The sequence below is a fragment of the Panonychus citri genome, unplaced genomic scaffold (genome assembly GCF_014898815.1).
Source record: "Panonychus citri isolate SS breed McGregor unplaced genomic scaffold, ASM1489881v1 Contig00040, whole genome shotgun sequence".
NCBI lineage: Eukaryota > Metazoa > Arthropoda > Arachnida > Trombidiformes > Tetranychidae > Panonychus > Panonychus citri.
The window spans coordinates 217,219-237,611 of NW_026515445.1; the positions used below are offsets into that span (position 1 = coordinate 217,219).

The following is a 20,393-nucleotide window of genomic DNA, read 5'->3' on the forward strand; positions in this document are numbered from 1 at the left end:
GACTAAATAATTAATTAGACTATCAACAATGATTAGCGCGATAATTAAAAGTTTCTAAATCAGTTAATTAATTATCTTAATTGTTGACCATTTTCGACGTAAATCGAACATTTTTTATAATTTGGCCTTAAAATCGACCTGACTGACCTAAAGTGACGCAAAATATTAGGTAACCACTAAAGTTTTTTCCCTTTTTTGATTCTTAATGTTTGCAGATTGATAATTAGAAAATTAGACTTTTGTTGATTATGAAATTAAGTCTATTTTAAAGCTTAAATTCTAAGCTTTCGAATGATACTAATTTTATCAATTTTAAAAAAATAAAAAAATTATCATTAAAAATTTAAGAATAGGCCATTTCTCTGGTTTTTGGCGCTTCACTCGCCAGGTCACTTTTTTAGGCTTCGAAATGACCTGAAAATTTTTTTGATAAAATAAAATTATTATTTAATTATTGAACTTATTTGATTCGAAATTTGGTGAATTTTGATAATCAAATAGAGGAGAAATTATTACCTGAACAAAAAATGATTTAACATTAAATCTCCATAGAGAAGCATTTTGCACATTTTTCATAAAAACCGGTAAATTTTACCATTGCGTAGCATTGGCGAAAATTGGTGTTAATTTGATTCTAAATGGCAATTTTCCTCTTTTTGATTATTAAAATTCACCAAATTTTGAATGAAATAAGTTTAATAATCAAATGATTTAATTTAATCAAAAAATTTTCAGGTCATTTTGAAGCCTAAAAGTGACCTAGGAGTGAAGCGCCAAAACCAGAGAAATGGCTCATTTTAAATTTTAATGATAATTTTTATTTTTTTAAAATTGATAAAATTCTTGTCATTCGAAAGCCTAGAATCTAAGCATTAAAATGGACTTAATTTCATAATTAACAAAAATCTTATTTTCTAATGATCAATCTGCAAACATTAAGAATAAAAAACGGGAAAAAATTTTAGTGGTTATCATACATGAAATAATAATGAAATTTTATCATCTAACCAATGCGGAAGTTAATTTTCATTAAAAAATTTTGAGAAAGAAATTGCAAGGCCGTTTCCGGAATGGGTCGGAAAATCAGAAAATGGCCTGAAATTCCGTTAAAATAGAAGTAATCTTCACTAATATTTATCATAAAGGTAGCATTTAAGAGTGAATATTTTGTCCAGGTTAATATTATATTCTGAAAGATCATGATGAGAGAATTCCCAATATACATGCTCTTTGATTTTTATTCTATGACCTTTGCTTGACGCTGTAAAATGGCTTTGAACTTTTTGTCAGTTTTTCGCGATTAACTTCAGTTTTAACGCAAACTATTGAACTCAGTTTTTTATTCTCTATCTAAAAAAGTCTTCAAAATTTATTTTCATCGATAGACAAAAATCAGCCTTAAATGCAGGTTCTCGTGGGTATCTCTTGATTATCTTATCATTGATAAATTGTTTTTATCACTCTTTCTGCGCAAATAATTTAAACCATTGTCAAACTCATTTTCTCCGACTGTATAATGTTGCTACTAATCAATTAGAGTTATTATTACATGAATATATTCCTTTTTATGATGTTCTAAGCTGTGATGATTGTTGAAAAGTTAATCCTTTTCTTTTAAGCCCTGGGCGAATATGTGATCTATTTAATGTTTCATTGATTTTGATCATCTCATGGTCTTCATGCACTTTATGCGATGCAACAGACCGATCGTTCTGCCAAATCAGCTCAACTGAAATATTGAACTGAGTTTTGAAATGATCTATCCCACCAGTACCAGAGACCACTACACAACGAGCCATATGACGACTTTTAAACGATAATATTGATTTGCTTGCATCACTATACGATTTGTAGTATTCGTCTTCGATTGCCATAGGAATAATGTTCATTTTTCTCTTTCGAACTGATTTTCCACATCAAGTTCTAATAATATTTTGCTTACATATTCAGGCGGATTTTTATCATACTCACTCACGATCGATACATTAAAAAGTCCAAGATTATTTTTGGTTTCCACGACTAATCGAGCCATCTCTACGCATTCAAAGTTAATCCAACAGCAATGCTATCACAATCAAAGTAAATCGCTTCTCTTGATCCTCCAATGTAACCAAAAGTTTCACCAAAAGTAGCTCTAACCATATTCTCATGTAAGTTATCAGGTATTCCGGTGATCTTAACAGCGACTACGTTCACACGACAAGTTATCGATACCAATCCATTTGGTGTAATCCTGTAAGTTTCATCAGCAATCGCGTCAAGTAAACAGGAAAATGAATCTTCCCTATGACTCCCTCCCCCTATCAACACGATGACACTTTGATCTTTGAAAATTGAAACGAATTCATCAATAAACTCAATCAATTTGAGATCCGATACCTCTAACAAAAACAGAAGTAAACTTCACTTCATTCAACTTTTCAACCAACTCATGCATAGCAACAATCTTTGAAACTGCTATCAATAACTTATTGATTACTCACCTGTGAGAATTAGTCACAAACAAATAGACACAATGTTACCTTTATTTTTGATTAATTTGCATTTGGTTTATACATAAAATTCATTTGAATAAATGCTGTTTCGTTTATAATTATCTCTCACACGAGTACTGTAATTACATAATTAAACAACCCAATGGTTAACAGAGATTAATCACGGAAAGATATTTAATATTAATTTTGTGATTTAAATTTGATGAGAAAAACTTCGAGTAGAAATAAGATAATTGCAAGAAAAGAAAGTGATAGGTATAGATACATTAGATCAGTGAAATTAGAATAAGTGATTGGACTGTATGACCCTTCAGGTTGAGCACCTAATTCCTCATAACGCCAACACATTGGAAAGAGAAGTCTTTCAATTTTTGCATCGTCTCGAGTTTCGAGCATTTTTTCAGAACCGACGGTCCAAAGCTTTTGTTCAAGACCAGAATAAGAAGCTCTGATAATCCTACGTTTCTTGTCACCATCGATATTTTTATGGTAAAATAATGCAGCTAATCTTTCAAAATATTGACCTGAACCAATATGATATAAAAAATTACTTTTTTGATTTTTAGGGAGATTATAATTAATCATGTTATGCACTTTACAATAATATTTCAGCAGATATACAACGTTAACGTCTTTTTGAAAGAATGAAACAATTGACTTATTAAACGTTTCATAGATATATGTTTTGAATGCCATAAGGCTCACAGGATAGAATGGGTTTTTTAAGCCCATGGATTCGTTTACAAACCGATAACAACTCTCTTTGTGTGCTGAACAATTGATTTCTTTTCGAGAAGTTAAATCAGACCACGTATTCAATGGTGCTGGACGTGAAGCTATCGAATACTGTGTAGTAAACGATGCAGAAAATAAATGTAATATGTAATGAACTGAGAAAGAGCAGGTTAGAAATATGAATAACCCAAATTTACCTTTGATGTTTGCCAAGAGATACTTTATGATCGAAGGTGGATAAAGGGTAGAAACATCACTTCCGATATCTGATTGAACAAAATATATTATCAAAGCGAGAACTGTTAACAGGACAGCGAAGATGAAAACGGAATGGTTAACTATCTCAAGTGAAGATAATATTCCTTTGTTAATTACATCAGTTGACGAGTTTGGGTAGATATTCCAAAAGACACAACTGACACCTCCAACTACTGGCCCGACTGATATATTGACCTCTGTACCATCCAGAAAAGATAAAGATCCATCCGGAAAAATCATATCCACTTTACCTGATTTGAGGAGCGAAATATCATCGTACTCACCATCTGAGTTGTTAACAAATAGTCTGGGAACATTATTTATATGTAGTATATTTTTGACGATAAAATCCTGAAAGTGGGGCTGATAAGTTGATAGAACTTTCAAAATATTTTGAGAATTATTCATTATGTATCACAAAAAGAAAATATCAACAGAAATTCATAACATCAAGAATTTTAACTGAGTACGTCGAGTAGAAAACAGCAACCGATCTAATAATTATTAAAATTTTGAGTTTATAATCTGAATCGATATTCCGAATTGACCAGCTATTTATCTTTTCTGACTTTTCGGTGCCAATATAATAATAATCATTAATCTTTACGCTTCCTTTAATAGAAAATGAAACAAAGTTATTCAATTAAGAGTTTAGTAAAAAGATTCAATATGATGAAAATTACATCAAAAATAGATTAGAATAGTAAAGCCAAGAGACACAAAGCATGAAATGACTTTTTCTACAATAACCATTATTATCCACTAAGAATAATCAAATTATTTAATTTTTTTGATAGAATATTAGTTGGAATTGATTGTGAAAAATTGATCGACTTTAGAACGATCGATCTCCAATAGAACTTAAATTTCTCATAGAAATTGAAAATTCAAAGATAATAAGTAAAGAAAAAATTGATGGATTAATACAAGTTTCCTCGCGAACGGAATGAATCTATTATTAACAATGATATTTAACAATGAACTTTCCAACAACATGACCGGGTGGATTACTAACAGATTCCACTTAGAGTGTATTTGCACTAAAACGTTACTTATGATTTCGACTCGAAGCTAATTCTTTACTTTCAAATCGAATCCAGGTACAGAATTCATCATATTGATAACTAACGTTAGATGAAGGTAGATTGATTGAGATGCTAAATGATTTAATTTTATCGTGATTTAATTCAAATTGAGTCCTTTTACACACCAGAGATAATAGTTTGTAACTAAGAACTAATTCTATTAATCCTCGATATTTAATCACTTTGTTTCTATTAAGGTGATTAGTTAATCGGCTAGTTGGTGAAATTGGTCAAAATGCAGAGTCAAAGTAACAGCAAGTCAATATAGATGAAAATTATGATAGAAAACTGATTTAAAATGGTTAACACTTATAACAATCAACTTGATTTAGTTGCTATTCGATTCACCTACATGTCCAGAGAGCAAATCTCAAAAGAAGGTGTCATCTTGAACAGTCGAGTGTAAATTCAGTAACAATTTAATTTTTGTATTTTTTACAATTTAAGTAATTTTTTATCGCTAATAATTAGCTGGACAATTAACGGTACTTGGGAAGATTAATTTACTTTTACCAACTCCACCTGAAGTCAAGGTTTTAATCAATTGAGCTTGAAGAGCATGATCGATTGTTGGAGTTCGAGAAAGGATCCAAGCAACACCTAAGCCATTACAATTAGAATTAGTTTTAGTACCTAACAATTTACTAAGTTTCACACACAATTAGTGTTCTTTCAACAATTGTATACTCACGAACTCTGACCAAAAGGAAAGGGAACCAATAGCCCAATGGAGGGAAAAGGCCACAGCCAAGGACAACGGCGTAATTATCGTAATCGGTATCAAGAATGTTGAAACCATAGGGATCTTTTCAAACGATTGAAGTGAATCACAATTAATTGAATTATCAAAATAGTCTAAGGTCAACTTGTCATATTATCAAAATACTTACATTCTCCATACTCTAAGAGGAAATTATCATCCCAAGTTTCAAGATTTCCAATGTAAACGTATTCCAATTTACCACTTGAAAGAAAATTAAATTAATCAACGAAAAATTTAATAACAATCAAGTTTAAACTTACGTTTTATCGTAACCAGTTTGGGTCACTGGATGTCCAGATAAATAGGAGGTTTGAGATGAGATGTTGAAAGTTACACATGTTTCGCCAGCGACGACACCGTTTTCAACTCTTGCGATTTCGTACCATTTACCATAAAACTGTGGACATTTAGATTAATTAATCGACCAAATTTGGATGATTTAATCAAGTAAGAAAAAAATTCTAACCTTATCCATTTGAAATTGAGCTGGACTCTGGTCAAGTGGACATGTACCAATATCGTAGATTTGACATGAGGCCAAACCAACAAGTGAGATGAAAGCGATCACAATTTTGCAAATCATTTTGATTTTCTGTTTAACTGTAACAATCAACTAGGCTTACAATTAAATAAGTTACTCAGATTTGACTGTTTGTTAAAGTGTAACAATTTATAATTGAAATAGAGATTGAAAAGTTAATCAACTGAATTGACAATTTATCAATCATTGATCATGTGGTGATTACTGAGTCCGACATCAGTTCAATTCAAGTCATTTATATTAATTGTTAAGTTATTAAAACAATTAAATCAATCAACGAGATTAAGTTTCATATGAGTGTTGGTAGAAATTAATTGTTGGAAATGATTATCATTGATTAACAAAGCAAATTAATAAAACAAAGTAATAAGATAATCAATTGATTATCAATGATTCCCAACTGAATAATTACAATTTTCAAAGCTGGTTAATCAATCTGATCACTTGACAATTAACTTGATTATCAGGCTCAAAATATAAATCTACCATTGTGATTACTTTTCATCACAATTATAAGACAATGTAAATGATTAATTTAATTGTGATTAACTGGTAATAAACTAACTTCGTACTCGTTTTAATCAAACCTTTGATTATTGAGGCAAAAAACCCAATCATAAATAGTAATTAAAACATCAAATAATATTTGTTGAAACAATCAAGTTGATTTAACTACAATTTAGAAATTAAAATGATTGGTAAAACTTTAATTGCTCTGTTGATTGTTACCATAATTGGTTCAGTCCACTCAGATATCCTTTTATCTGGACCATGTCCATCAGTTCCGGTTCCTGATGACTTTTCATGGGATAAGGTAAGAAACTATATAAGATTAGTTAATTGTTTCATCTAACTAATCATCTATGTATTGTATTAAAATTGTAATAGATTCAAGGATCTTGGTACGTAATTAAATCAACCACAGACTCTAAAGGTGAATACGACTACTGTCCAGTTGATAAATATCGAGTATTGGACAATAATACAATTACTTATACAAATCAATTTAGTTTAGAAGGGTAAGTGATTAGTTAATTGTGAATGAAAGTGACATAATTAATTGTTCCCTATTATTATTTGAATTGGATAATTGGATAGTTACTTACGTGGTCAAGGTGGACCTGGTTTAGTTGACCCTTCACAAAAAAATAAGATTTCAATCAGATTCAGACCAAGTGAGTTTTCATTTAGATAATTATTAAATATAATTAACTAATTGTTGTCAAATTCTGTAGAGGCTTCAAGTTTTGATCGTTACATTGCCGCCACTGATTACAAGACTTATATTGCTGTTTTTGGCTGTAAACCAAAGGGATCTAAACAACATGAAGGTAAATTGTCACAATTAAATTTGAGTATTCACAGACTAATCTAATTGTTGATTTAATTATAGTATATGGACGAATCTTATCCAAAGAGCTAAATGCTCCAGCCGAATCTAAATTAGCCGCTTATTTGGCCCTTCAAAATTTGGGAATTCCAGCTACAACTCTGATAAATGCTGACCAAGACTGTGAATTTAATCCTTCGATATTGTGAAAAAATATGTTATCGTGATTACAATAAACTGATTTTCAATACTCATAATTTCAAGTGATTTTTTGTCTAAAGTTTCGATTGTCTTGATATTTACCAATCGAAAGGTGATTTATTGGATTAATGGTGAAAAAAGTCCATCAGATTTTCCATTCGGTTGAACCGTTGTAACATTTGACGAAACGATCATAGAAACTTCAAAACTTGGCATAAACATTTTCAATCAACCATTTAGATTGTTAGGGTTATTATTGATCTGCAATTTATTAGATTAATTCAGTTTTATCGAGTCATTAAAAACTAATAACATTCTCATTTCGTTCCGCAAAACTTTTTGTTGCTTTCGAATAGTTCGAGACATGAACGGAGAGAAAGAAAGAAAGAAAAGAGACAGAAAGAAATTGATTCAACATTCGACATTCTTCTCTCTTTTCTCTCATTTTCTTACTCACGCACTTCATATAAGCTCCTGAGCACTTTCACTGATCCATTTTATTCGTTCATCAGAAAATCTGATAAACTGATTCTCAGATCACATTCGCACTATTCTTGCGCGTTGTAGTATTTTCGCTCAATTTTTCGATACTAAAATGATTGAAAATCAAATGGAGATATGGTCATATGGATTTTGTCAATATTCATTATCTAATGATCAAAGGACCTGATCCATTTCTGCCCCCAACTCAGATTTTCGATTTAATTTGTACATTTAATTTGTAAGTAAGCTCAACACAGTCGATAGACATTTGGCTGCTCTACAGTTTATCGCAAAAATAACCGCTGATTTTGACATACTTTTTGCAGCTCAAAAAATTGGCGAAAACTAAGGTTATTTTTGTTAACCTTTTTAACCGGAATTATATCGGGAAAGCTTTCAAATATCATGTACGCGAAAAATTTTGATTCTATCTTTTATCATCAGGCTGTAAAAGGCCTTTTCCCGCTCCGTCAATAGTTTTATTTGAATATCTCGAAAACGCAGTTCGATAGGTAAACTTTTTATTTCGATTTACGGTAGAGAATTTAAATGTCTATCGAATGTGTTTAGTTTCAGTTTTCCGTTTTCATTAATAAACGAAAAGGTCACTTTTTAAGGTCTATTTCCGTTTAAGCGGCTACAACCAAAAGATTTAAGATTTAAAAAGTAGATATTAATAAAGATCATAAAATTGTCTATTGAATGGTGTTATTAAATTTTTTCTATGTATGATAGTTTGGCCACAAAATCACTTCAAAGTTTCCGTCGAAAAACCCGTTTTACGCGAAAAGTATAAGTCCTAGAGATCTTTATTTGAAACAAAAGGTCAATAATTTGTGACGTGTCTAAAAAACTCATTTCCAAAACTATTCATGAGGGGGCAAAATCCCTATGGAAGATGATCATGTCCTTTATCTTCATTTTCAGGTAAAATTGAGCTACATTATGAGCTCCCATTTTCTTCAATTGCTATTCTTTAGAATCCTCGTAGTTTTGGCTCAACCTTTTTCTGAAAATTTCGTTTATCTTCAATGTAGATGACATTTGAAAAGATTAAAATCTTAATCTGTGATTAACAATCAATTTAATCCAATTGGGTTTGGAAGTAATGGAAATTAGATTAATAAGTTTATGCGCACTGATTTAATCAATGCAAACTTAATGAGTGGATGTTTGATTAACATGATAACTTATAACAATAAGAATTAAATTGTTCGGGTACTTTGGACATTGATAAAAGCTAATTAACAAAAGTCTTCATTCAACTGCCTAAATTTTTTCCTTGATTGTCTTTTCACTCTCTCTTCCTCTCTTTAATCAGTTAATTGTTAGTTCCATCCATACATTGTCAATGTGATTTTAATCAATTAAATACCATAAAACATTGACAATTTATCTCATTTTGATTATTCATCACTATTCAGAAAAAACAACTAATAATTGTTTAAGTTTCGTCTTCAAATAATTAGTTAATAATATTCATTTAAGTGATTAATTTTCAAAGTTAATTGTGATGGCTGAGAAGAAATTAAAAATCCTTTGCTCGGCAATGGACAGGTAAGTGTTTTTGATTCCCAATCAATGGATTTAATTAGATTAACTAACAATTAACTGACATGAAATTACTTCAATTAGCCAAGGGCATGTGAACGCAATCCTTGGGATGGCAAAGATTTTGGAGTCGAGAGGTCATCAAGTTATAATGACCCTTGCCCCTGGATGGGAATCTTTGATTAAGAAACATAACTTTGAATTCATCCCTCTTGATTTAAAGGAAACTACAGCAATTAATAAATCATCAACAACTAATGGTGATAAAGTTGATGATTGTAAAGGTGATGAATCAAAAGAAAGCAAAGTTAATGGTGATGAGAAAGCAAAATCAACCGATGAAGCACCGAATGCAAAATTAATTGGAATAATTAACGATGGATTAAAGCAATTGAGATTATCTCCCATGGATTCAGTTCGTAATCCAGATCCAGGAGCGGTTGATCGGTTCATTGATTGGTACTCTAAACAATTTGCGTTCGACGAAGCACTTAAACAAGTAATGAATCAAATTAAACCCGACATGATAGTTTTGGACTTTATGATGAGACTTCCATGTTTAGAGGAATCGACGATTCCATGGGCACAATTGTGGTCATGTAACCCAATCATGTTGTACCATGGACACTGTCCACCAGCAACCACAGGATTTGCAACTGACAGTCCTCGTGAACTTTGGGACGAGTTCAAAAAACTCCAAGATGCCAACAATAAGCCGATCATTGATCACATCAACTCCTGGTTCATAAGTAAAGGTTCAAAACCTTACGGACCAGATGAGCCGATTCCGATCGGAGCTTCACCTTATATGAACATTTACACTTATCCCGGTTTTCTTGACTATAACGATATCGCCCCTCGACCCGCCAAATGGTTCAGAATGGACGCTTCGATCAGGGAACCAGACGATTCCACTCCCTTTGTGATACCAGAGAAATTAATCAACAAACAAGGTAAATTAATCTACTTTTCCCTTGGTTCAATGGGCTCAGTTGATTTGGAGTTAATGAGACGAGTGATTAGTGTATTAGCTAAATCACCTCATCGATTTATCATCTCCAAAGGTCCTTATCATGATCAAATTGATTTACCAGATAATTGTTGGGGTGAAAAGTATGTTAATCAAATTGCGATTTTACCTCATTGTGATCTGGTTATCACCCACGGCGGGAACAACACCCTCACCGAGAGTCTTTACTTTGGTAAACCGATAATTGTGATGCCATTATTTTTCGATCAACTTGACAATGCTCAAAGAATCAAGGAGAAAGGTGTTGGCCTGCGAATCGACACTTACCACTTCGAGGAGTCTGAACTTCTTGAGGCTATCGAAAAGCTTTTAGTTGATCAACCGTTGAAAACTAAATTAGCGTTAATTGCTGCCACTTTAAAAGCTTCAACCACAACTGAAACTGTCTGTCAGTTGATTGAAAAAACTGTAGCCACCGGTAAATCACCATTCGGTGATGATCAGTTTGATAATTAATCCAATACCAGATTGTACATCAATTTGATTATCAGTGAAAATTATTTTCCATTACAAGATTGTAACAATTAAATTGTCATTGAACTAATTAACTGGTTCAAACTGAACCTCAACTGTGATTCTGTGATTAAATTAAATCTAATCGTTAACTACTGATCACAATTTACTCACCTGATATTGATTTTATAATAAATTGATTATTTACAATTGTATCTTAATTATATTAAAATAATACAAAGTTAATTTTGAGAATTAGGAAAATATCAATCAAAATCTATTGTTTAATTGTTATCATTATATTGATAACAATTGTTGGTTCTTAACATTGAACTTTGATATCTAATTGAAGTGCAATTTATATGTTAATAGATCACAATTAAGTTGATATTTGAGTATAAAAAGCCAAAAGACAAAATTAAAGTTAATTGTTGTTAGAAAAGTGATTGAAAACTAAATTAAATCAAATCATGGGAAAGTTAAAGATCCTATTGTTTGCTATGGACGGGTAAGTTTAATTGTTTCTAATTGTGATCATCTCATTGAGTTTGATTTTCTTTGATTTTCTTTCCTTTAATTGTGACAATTAAAAGTCAGGGTCATGTTAATGCGATTCTTGGATTAGCTGGAATCTTATCAAAAGCTGGACATGAGATAGTCATCACTTTATCCAAAGGTTGGGAGCCATTGATTAGTTCAAAAGGATTTCAATTTGTACCTTTGGACATGGAACCTGTTGGTGGTCAAGCACCGGAAGAGGAAACAGCGGAAAAGGGCCAAGATGGGAAGGAAAAGAAATCACATTCGGTGAAAACTTTTTTATTCATTGAGAAAATGCTGAAATCTTTTCGACATGATCCAATCGAGGCTTTGGAAAACTTTGAAAGTGAAAACAAGCAAATTTATCTCGATTGGTCAGACACAATGTTGGCCTTTGATCAACCCCTTGAGCGAGTAATTAACGATCTTAAACCTGATATAATTATCGTTGATTTTCTCATTAGACTTTCGTGCTTATTGAAAGGATCAATTCCTTGGGTGTCCCTATGGTCGTGTAGCCCAGTAGCACTTTACAGAGGATTCTGTCCACCTGAAGGGACAGGATTCGCACTGGACAGTCCACGAGAGCTATGGAATAAGTTTTACTCGTTATTCGCCGAAAAACTTAAACCAATTCGCGACAAAGTGAACAACAAATTAATCGAAGCAGGAGTTGAACCTTACACCGAATATGAGTCGCTCTATTTGTTCAAATCTCCGTATCTTAATGTCTATGTTTATCCCGAATCTCTTGATTACACCGATATCGCTCCACGTCCAGATAAGTGTTTCCGTATGGACGCTGTAATCCGAGAACCCGATGATGCGACTCCTTTTACGTTACCCGATAATCTGGTTGATAAACCGGGTGCCTTGATTTACTTTTCCCTTGGTTCAATGGGTTCAGTTGATTTGGAGTTAATGAGACGAGTGATTAGTGTATTAGCTAAATCACCTCATCGATTTATCATCTCCAAAGGTCCTTATCATGATCAAATTGATTTACCAGATAATTGTTGGGGTGAAAAGTATGTTAATCAGATTGCGATCTTACCTCATTGTGATCTGGTTATCACCCACGGCGGGAACAACACCCTCACCGAGAGTCTTTACTTTGGTAAGCCGCTAATTGTGATGCCACTTTTTTATGATCAACTTGATAATGCTCAGCGAATCGTTGATAAACAATTAGGAGTCCGTTTAGATACCTACAGATTCACTGATGATCAATTGTTAACTGCAATTGAAAAACTGGTTCATGATGAAAAATTGTATTCAGAATTGGAAAAAATTTCCTTCGCAATCAAAAATACAAAATCAAGGGAACAAATTGTTGAATTAATTGAACAAACAGCAATTACTAAGAAAAGTCCAGAGTAATTAAATTATTACCATGATTCTGATCAAGTTTATACAAAAATTTATCACAATCTTTAATCACAATTGATTTTGATTCTATTGCTTTTGTCTCTTCACAATTTATTATCAAATTTATCATAAAAATAAACATCGTTTTAATTTATGTTATTGTATCAATACCTAATCAACATTATCTTTTCAACAATTAGCTGATTAGCCTGTTAATAGTTACGATGAATAAGTTTCATATTGGTTAAGTTAATTATGATAACATATTATATACCAAAAAATAGTTGAAAATTTAACTGAAAATTACGCTTTCTCACAATTAAATCAGCGATAATTAGTCTGGATTAAATTCTCGCTATCCTAACATTTAATCAGGAAATTGAAAGACAATTAATCAAAAGGTGGATTAAAACAACGAATTAACTTAGAGAACAGTTTGCTGGTTTACTTTTTTTGGTTGACTTTTTGGCGAAACTCGAATCATTCAATCCACCGTTCGAGGTGTTTGGCTCAGTTGAATCATTGTTCACGGGTCTGGATTGACCTCCAGGCGGTTGATAATATGAATAGTTTGTAGTAGATGAAGTTGGCAAATAAGTTTGATAGCTGAATGATGTTGGTGATGGTCTTGGTCGTGCTTGTGGTTGTGGTTGATTGTTTGGAACGTAAGAAGGTGATAATGGGTGAGATGCTGTTGATGACTTTTCGGAGTAAATTGATGAAAGTTGAGCGGATGATAAAGTTAAGTCGCTGGTCTTCAAAGCCGATAAAAGGTTCAATGGAGGTTTATAAACGAATCGTGTTAAAAACGTGTAATTATGACCAAAAGGGTCCGTGTAATTGGAGCCATCGATTTCCACTTGAGCGCTGTTACGTTTCTCTGAATTAGCGAAACCTGAGCAAATACAATCAGGCAATTTGGTGACAAATAAACATCCATGTTTCACCAATTTACTTTTAATAACATCAACAGCTTCTTTGGTCATTACCGCTACTGGATAAGCCGTTACAATTAGATATGAAGTCGATGAGCTTTGTAGTATTGTTGATATTATGTTTGCTTGGTTATTGGTTGAATCATTTGAATCATTTGAATCATTTGATTTTGCACTTGAGGTAATTGTACTTTTTGGTGTAATAGTTGTGGTGGTTGCGGTGGGGGAAAATGGTACATCACTTGGCGATGGATTAGATGAATTCGTAGGCTTAATTGATAATGAGCCAGTTTCAATTCTAGAGGTTGATGAGGACGATGATGATGTAGATGGTGAAGGCTTCGGATATTTTGGAGACTCCGATGACATGAATGTGAACGGGACAATTTCGCTCGGAGTTGGACTTTTTCCATTCGCAAAAACAAGAACGGGAGAGTTGAAAGGTTTGACTCGCTCCGTTGATAGTTTTGGCGATTTTTTTATCTCGATCATATTAATTTCTGGTGTTTTTGAAGTGGAAACCGATGGAGCAAAAGTATAAGCTGGTTGTACTTTTAATGTTGCAATTTGAATTTCTTTTGGCTGATTAGTTGTTTTTTGCTCAATTTTTGTTGGTATTGTTGTTGTTGAACTTGTGGGTTCATTTGTACTGTTTGGTTTAATTTCACCTCGAATTATTTTCCAAAAATCTCGAGGTAGTTTTTTATCAATTGTAACTGTTAGATTATCATTGAGACAATTTTGCTCTTTGAAAGCAACAATTGCTGCTTCAGCTTGTTCATGATTACCAATACCAATCCATAGAGAGTCTTCAAAATGGCGGATGAAGTAAACATAAAACGGTTGAAGTGCTGCTAACACTGTGTTATTCAAAGATCGACTATCTTTTTTTGCGACTGGTGAGATGATAATATAAGTTATATGTCTCTTTGGAGGGACGGGTGGTGTCCGAGGAACACTGTAGTAGTATTTTTGCTTAACTGACCAACAGGCAGGGACATCGTAACTAATGGTGCCATTGAACTGGAAATGATCTTCAAAGAGTTTTGTCTCGATGAATTTTTTAGCTCTTTCAGCTTCCTCCAAGGTATTGTAATGAAAATGGACAACTGAATTGTCCAGACAAGCTGCTCTCGGTGGTATATCGATAAAGTCAACTAAAGTTTGGACAATTTGTTTTTTCCACATCAATCGACTTCTTGGTAGCTGGAAAATATCACCAACGGCTAAGAAAACTCCTTGACCACCATTTAGAAAAGGGGAAACCTTATTATCCATGTAAGTGGTTGTTGGGTAAAATGGATAACCACCATCCCCATCACTTGAACATGGTTGTTGATAAGGATATCGATCAGTATTCAAGTGGTCACTAAGCACCGAATTAGAGTCAGTGTCACTTTCAATACTCATCGAAGTTGTGATAAAACCAACTGACGGAGCCAAGTCACTTTTATCACTACATTGAGATGAATAACTGGAGAGTGCATTTCGCTTTTCAAACCATTGACGTGATAAACTTAATGCATCTCCAAGTAAATCAGAAGTTCCAATCGATTCCAGTAAATTTATCGGAATGAAAAGTGTTGCAGTCGATTGCATCTGATCTGATTTAGATATAAATGCATTAAGTGTCTTTTTAGCGTTCTCGCAGGTCCTTGTACTTGGGAATCCAGCCCAAATGGTTCCCTCGAAAAACTTGACAAATATACATTTATATTGATTGGATATTGACTTGACTATATCTAATAGGCTTCGAGCTGATGAATTGTCACCAATTTGATTAGATGATTTAAGATAACTTAGTCCTAAATGGCGATTAAAACACCAAGGACTATCAGGGTGGTAGCTCGAAATTGTAGCCAATAACTTTTTGGAAGGCGAGATCGATTTTTTCATTCTGAATGATTTGCAAAAATTTGCATCTTCGTTTATCATCTTGATTGCCTTTCGACAATGATGATCTTTCTCAAAATATAACCAAAAATCACCCTCTTCCATGATCACCTTGTAGATTTGATTGTCTATCGTTTTGGCGACAATATTATACATCAATGACCAGTAAGTTGCCATCTCTGCATTCGTTGTACCATTTAAACAGATAAATTGATTACGAATGTTAGCAAATTGAATCTCTTTCGGGGTCAGTACCCTAGATGCTTTTATTGTGATTGATCTGACGTTAGGTCGGCCATTACTATTCGCAGTAGATGTTGACTCACTAGACGATTTTCCTCGACCACGACGTCTTCTCACTCTTCGAGGTGATCGAGAAACATTATCACTCGATGACAGAGTAGCTACTTTAGGAGCAGTAGTTTGATTATCAAATTGTGCTCCTCCAGTTGAACGAGCAGATTTCGCTTCTGGTGTTGATGGAGTTGATATTGTCGATGTTGTTGATAGTGATGATGTGGATGATGAGATTGTGATTGTTGAGTTTAATATTGCTGTTTGTTGTTTATTGATAGACACCCAAAGTTGGGCTAATTTAAGCGCCTCGCCAACTAGATCTTGGATTTGGATGCCTTGTAACAAAGGGATTGGAGCTTGTTTGGTGTGGGTAAGGTCAACTCTAATCTTCCAAGTATTACTCTTATGAACTGATACAATGGCTCTGTCACAAGTTCGTCCACTTGGAAAACCAGCCCAAATAGCGTTATCTTGATCGGCCTTAACGAAAATACATGAACTCGAAGTTGCTAGAATTTTCTTAGTATCTTTTACCATGTTCTCGATAGTTGTTAAATTAGCGATTGGGTCCAACGATACAAGCTTGAAATACTGTAATCGTAACTCAGCAGTGATACAATAAGGATTACAGGGGGAATATGAAGAAACTCGAGTGGATGTATTTGCATGCTTTTTTGGTGCTGTCGATGAATGAATTAAAGGTAAAAGATTAAGTTGACCCGAGTTCAGTTTGACGAGCACATTTTCCCGGTCCGTTTCATTATCAAATTGACACCAGAATATCTGATTAAAAAAAATGACCTTTTTCAAGCCCATTGTCTTCAGTTTGCTTACAACGTTGATGAATAAAGACCAAGGAGTTGGAAAAGCAGCATTCGTAGAGCCCATCAGACAGATAAAAGTATCGATAAGTTCAGTTGGTGATGAAACAATTTCTACTTCATCCTTTGCTCCTTGAGCAAAACAAAGTTGCCCCTGAATTTCAGCTTCTAGTTCTTCATATTTCTCTCCTTGCAATTCCCAAAGTGTACTTGGTGTTTTAACTTCACTCTCTTCAAATGAAGAGTCGATAATATCAATAGTAGATGATTCAATTGCGATTGACTCCATTTGACCTTCCAACGTTTCTAAATCAGGATCAATATTGTTATCTATTGGTTTAGCCAGAATTTCGGCAAGTTGTTTAGCATCTCCGACAAGATCTTCCAGTGAGATCGATTGTAACAATTCAAGTGGCGAAGAATTAGTCCATGTTAATTTAACGCTCGAATTGATTTGTTGATGAGCTCCAATCAAAGATTCGGCATCCAGGCAACACATCCCATCAGGAAATGCGGCCCAAATCGACTCTCCCTTTGTTTTGATAAAAATACAATTGAGCTTATGATCAACTTGAGTTTCATTTACAATCTCTCTGATTATCTTTTCCATTTCATCAGTCATCACATCATTAGCATCAACTCTAAGGAAATACAAGTCAAAATCTGAAGTGAAACACCAAGGATTAGATTCGCAATAAGAAGACGCCAATTCTGATAGGTTGAGTTTCGGTGAACAATTTGAATCGACTTTGATGGATGGCCAATCTTTAATTAACTCTGAGTTTATCAAATTTAGAGCTTGTGAATGGTCAGTTGCATTTGTAAACCAAAGCCAAACAAGTTGATCTTCAATGAAAAGTTTTTTAGGATGATGATCTCGAGTTTCAAGTAAAATTTTATAAGTTAGCGACCATTTTGTTTGGAACGTTGATTCAGAATATCCCGATAAACAGATAAAGTGATTTTGTTGAGCTCGACCAGAACTAAAATCTTGATCAAAACCTTGTAGAACTGCTCTGGTGTCATCTGAACTTTGAATATCGGTTGAATTATTTAAGCTTGAACTTTGTTCACCTTCAGATTTCAAGGTTATTTTTGTTGTTGATTGTGATTCTGAATGAGATGATGACAGTGATGAGGTTGATTGTTGTTGCTGTGGTGGCGTAATTGGTGAAGATGGAGGATCTGATGGCAGAATCAACTCCTGTCTCACTGATGAGCTAAGTAGATCAAGCGGTGGGCTGGTTATAGCGGCGAGTATCGGTTTACCAAGTAATAGAGATGATTTAAGCTTAACTAGTGCTTCTTGTGCTTGATTAGTGCTTGGAAAAGCGATCCAAATTGACGATTGGTGAAATTTAACATATTTACTTTCATATGGAATAGTTAATTTTGCAAAATGATGAGTTAATTCAACTTCTGATAGTAAATCAGTTAACTGAGAGACTTTGATAAATGTCAACATTTGACTATCAGGTAATTCTTGACGTTCAGGATTCACTTTTTTAACTGTTTGCTTTGGTTGGATTACAATAGGAACAGGGGTGCAGGTATTTTTCACCTTGTTTACAATTTCGGTGGGTGGATTTGATAAAATTTCTGCTTTCAAAAAAGTTCCATGATATCGAGATGTATTGAACCGTTTAACAGCTAAAAGTGCCAATTCCAAACTTGGAAATCCAATGATTACTGTATCGTCATGATCAATGGCACTTTTATCAATGCTACCATAGGGTTGGGTTAAACCATTAAGATCAGATTTAATTAAATTGATCGGTCGAGTTTTAGGAAATCGGCTGAATGAGACAAAAGCCTGAGGTGATCCAAGAGATTGTACCGGTTGTAATTGACCTTTGGACAATACGAATGTATAATTGGCAGTTTGCTCGAGTTTAATTGAGAAAGAATTTTCCAAACGAATCAAGAAAATTGAGATATTATGAAGTTTCTTGAGATCGATAAGTGTACCAACATAATCACCATCGCCGCTTAATAAAATTATTGCACATCCTTTTCTCCCTTGATTTTCAACAAATTTCCTCATCAAGTCCAATATTTTAATATCAGCTGAATCTTTAGTATAATCGTAGGCTTGGATTATGTTGACATCTTTGTTGGTCAACGGATTACCGACATGAGCAGGTAATTTGGTCACATCACAGACACAGTAGAAGTAAATCTCACGTAAATTGTAAAGGTTAATTATGGATGAACGAATAAGGGAAACAACCGAAGCAGCTGATTGACCCTTTGGAACACCAATATTTTGAATATCCCAAAAAACGGCACACGGAGTCTTCGCCATATTGGTAAACAATTTAAGGATCAATAGCACTGATTGCAATTGAATAAAGAAACAAAGAGATGATCAAGAATAGAAAGAAGGGAAAAAAAGGAGAGGGAGAAATTTATCAGGTAGAAAATTAATTAATTAACGATAACCATATTTTCCAACAGCGGATGTTATGGTTTCCAACAACAACGGGTAATATTTTCAATGGAGAATCAACTAGATAAGAATAGGAGAGAAAAAGAAAACAAAGATAAACAATCAATTAATCATATAAAAATACACTCGATGATTGTGATGAACCAGAAAGAGATAAATACAACAGTTATCAACTTGAAGTCATCAAAACGATGACCAAATGAGAAACAACAATTAAAATTAACCATTGGCAGAGAGAGACAATTAGTAGCCATTGGCAAGAAGAGAAACATGTTTGGGCCTGAAAAAGAAAACTGAAAATGGGCGCCAACCCAAACCCTTTCTGGTTTAGAATTTTTCCTTTCAAGAGAATAGAATTTCCATTTGTTTATAATTACCTTGGTTGTTATGTGATTAATTGTTCACCATCTAATTGTGATTTAGATTGTTGATTGGGTTAAATTTGTCTTGGAGATGAAGAAAATCGGTAAAGTGAAGGATAAACATTAACACTGTTAAGAAAATGAAATGAACAAGTTAACAACATCCACGTGTTGATATAAATTTGAAGAGTAATTAAAACACAAACAAAGAAGGCGAGAATCAATTGTTTTAACCATTAGAAATGGACAAATTTGTTGACTCATCGTCACTGATTAGCTATTAAATTGAGTCCAGAGTAATTAAATTAGTAACAATTGTTAACAAAGCAGGAAAACAAAAACAATAGATTCAATTGTTAACCCATTTGGTTTTACTCTAAATCTAAAGAATCCAAATTGGGTTGTTTTTTTTTATATTCTAACAAAAGATATTGTTGCCCTCTCAAATGGTAGACAAATTATATTCTCTCAACAATTAAAGTAAACAGATTAATTAGAAGATTAACCAAATCACTTAATCACCAAATCGGATAAAAAGTACTTGAAATTTGTTGGAATCACAAAACAAACTGATCAACATTTTCACCGATCATCAACATTGTTCACTTTTCGCTTCTCAGTGCCATCTATTAGTTTCCGTTCAATTGACCTTACGAACTTTAATTAATCTCTAATTACAATTAGGTTTCCATTTACAATCTAAACTGATCAATGAACTTATAGTACAACCTGATGATTAACTTGCGCTTTTAAATTGAGATTTTATTGTGAATGAATTGGGAAATTAGATCTCATAATGATAC

The 20,393-nt window shown here is 33.3% G+C and overlaps 6 protein-coding genes across 6 annotated transcripts; 3 read left to right on the forward strand and 3 right to left on the reverse strand.

The window, feature by feature from the left end:
- Positions 1–2,489: 2,489 nt before the first annotated feature.
- On the reverse strand, positions 2,490–4,821 carry LOC128397800 (uncharacterized). The gene is made up of 2 exons (XM_053358551.1): positions 3,428–4,821; positions 2,490–3,019 (listed from the first exon to the last, which is right to left on the reverse strand). The coding sequence occupies exons 1-2, from the start codon at positions 3,894–3,896 to the stop codon at positions 2,676–2,678; spliced, it is 813 nt and encodes a 270-aa protein (XP_053214526.1). The 5' UTR covers positions 3,897–4,821; the 3' UTR covers positions 2,490–2,675.
- Positions 4,822–4,969: 148 nt separating this feature from the next.
- Positions 4,970–6,021, reverse strand: LOC128397802 (apolipoprotein D-like). Its single transcript, XM_053358552.1, has 5 exons — positions 5,803–6,021; positions 5,597–5,733; positions 5,464–5,537; positions 5,265–5,378; positions 4,970–5,173 (listed from the first exon to the last, which is right to left on the reverse strand). Exons 1-5 carry the CDS (start codon positions 5,917–5,919, stop codon positions 5,034–5,036), a joined length of 582 nt encoding a protein of 193 aa, XP_053214527.1. The 5' UTR covers positions 5,920–6,021; the 3' UTR covers positions 4,970–5,033.
- A 421-nt stretch (positions 6,022–6,442) lies between these two features.
- Positions 6,443–7,464, forward strand: LOC128397803 (apolipoprotein D-like). Its single transcript, XM_053358553.1, has 5 exons — positions 6,443–6,691; positions 6,766–6,896; positions 6,976–7,052; positions 7,113–7,208; positions 7,271–7,464. Exons 1-5 carry the CDS (start codon positions 6,569–6,571, stop codon positions 7,414–7,416), a joined length of 573 nt encoding a protein of 190 aa, XP_053214528.1. The 5' UTR covers positions 6,443–6,568; the 3' UTR covers positions 7,417–7,464.
- Positions 7,465–9,144: 1,680 nt separating this feature from the next.
- On the forward strand, positions 9,145–11,094 carry LOC128397777 (macrolide glycosyltransferase-like). Its single transcript, XM_053358529.1, has 2 exons — positions 9,145–9,448; positions 9,527–11,094. Exons 1-2 carry the CDS (start codon positions 9,405–9,407, stop codon positions 10,926–10,928), a joined length of 1,446 nt encoding a protein of 481 aa, XP_053214504.1. The 5' UTR covers positions 9,145–9,404; the 3' UTR covers positions 10,929–11,094.
- A 118-nt stretch (positions 11,095–11,212) lies between these two features.
- Positions 11,213–12,987, forward strand: LOC128397778 (NDP-glycosyltransferase YjiC-like). The gene is made up of 2 exons (XM_053358530.1): positions 11,213–11,433; positions 11,519–12,987. The coding sequence occupies exons 1-2, from the start codon at positions 11,396–11,398 to the stop codon at positions 12,843–12,845; spliced, it is 1,365 nt and encodes a 454-aa protein (XP_053214505.1). The 5' UTR covers positions 11,213–11,395; the 3' UTR covers positions 12,846–12,987.
- On the reverse strand, positions 12,874–20,164 carry LOC128397774 (uncharacterized). The gene is made up of 2 exons (XM_053358523.1): positions 19,606–20,164; positions 12,874–19,288 (listed from the first exon to the last, which is right to left on the reverse strand). The coding sequence occupies exon 2, from the start codon at positions 19,082–19,084 to the stop codon at positions 13,253–13,255; it is 5,832 nt and encodes a 1,943-aa protein (XP_053214498.1). The 5' UTR covers positions 19,085–19,288; positions 19,606–20,164; the 3' UTR covers positions 12,874–13,252.
- Between the last annotated feature and the right edge of the window lie 229 nt (positions 20,165–20,393).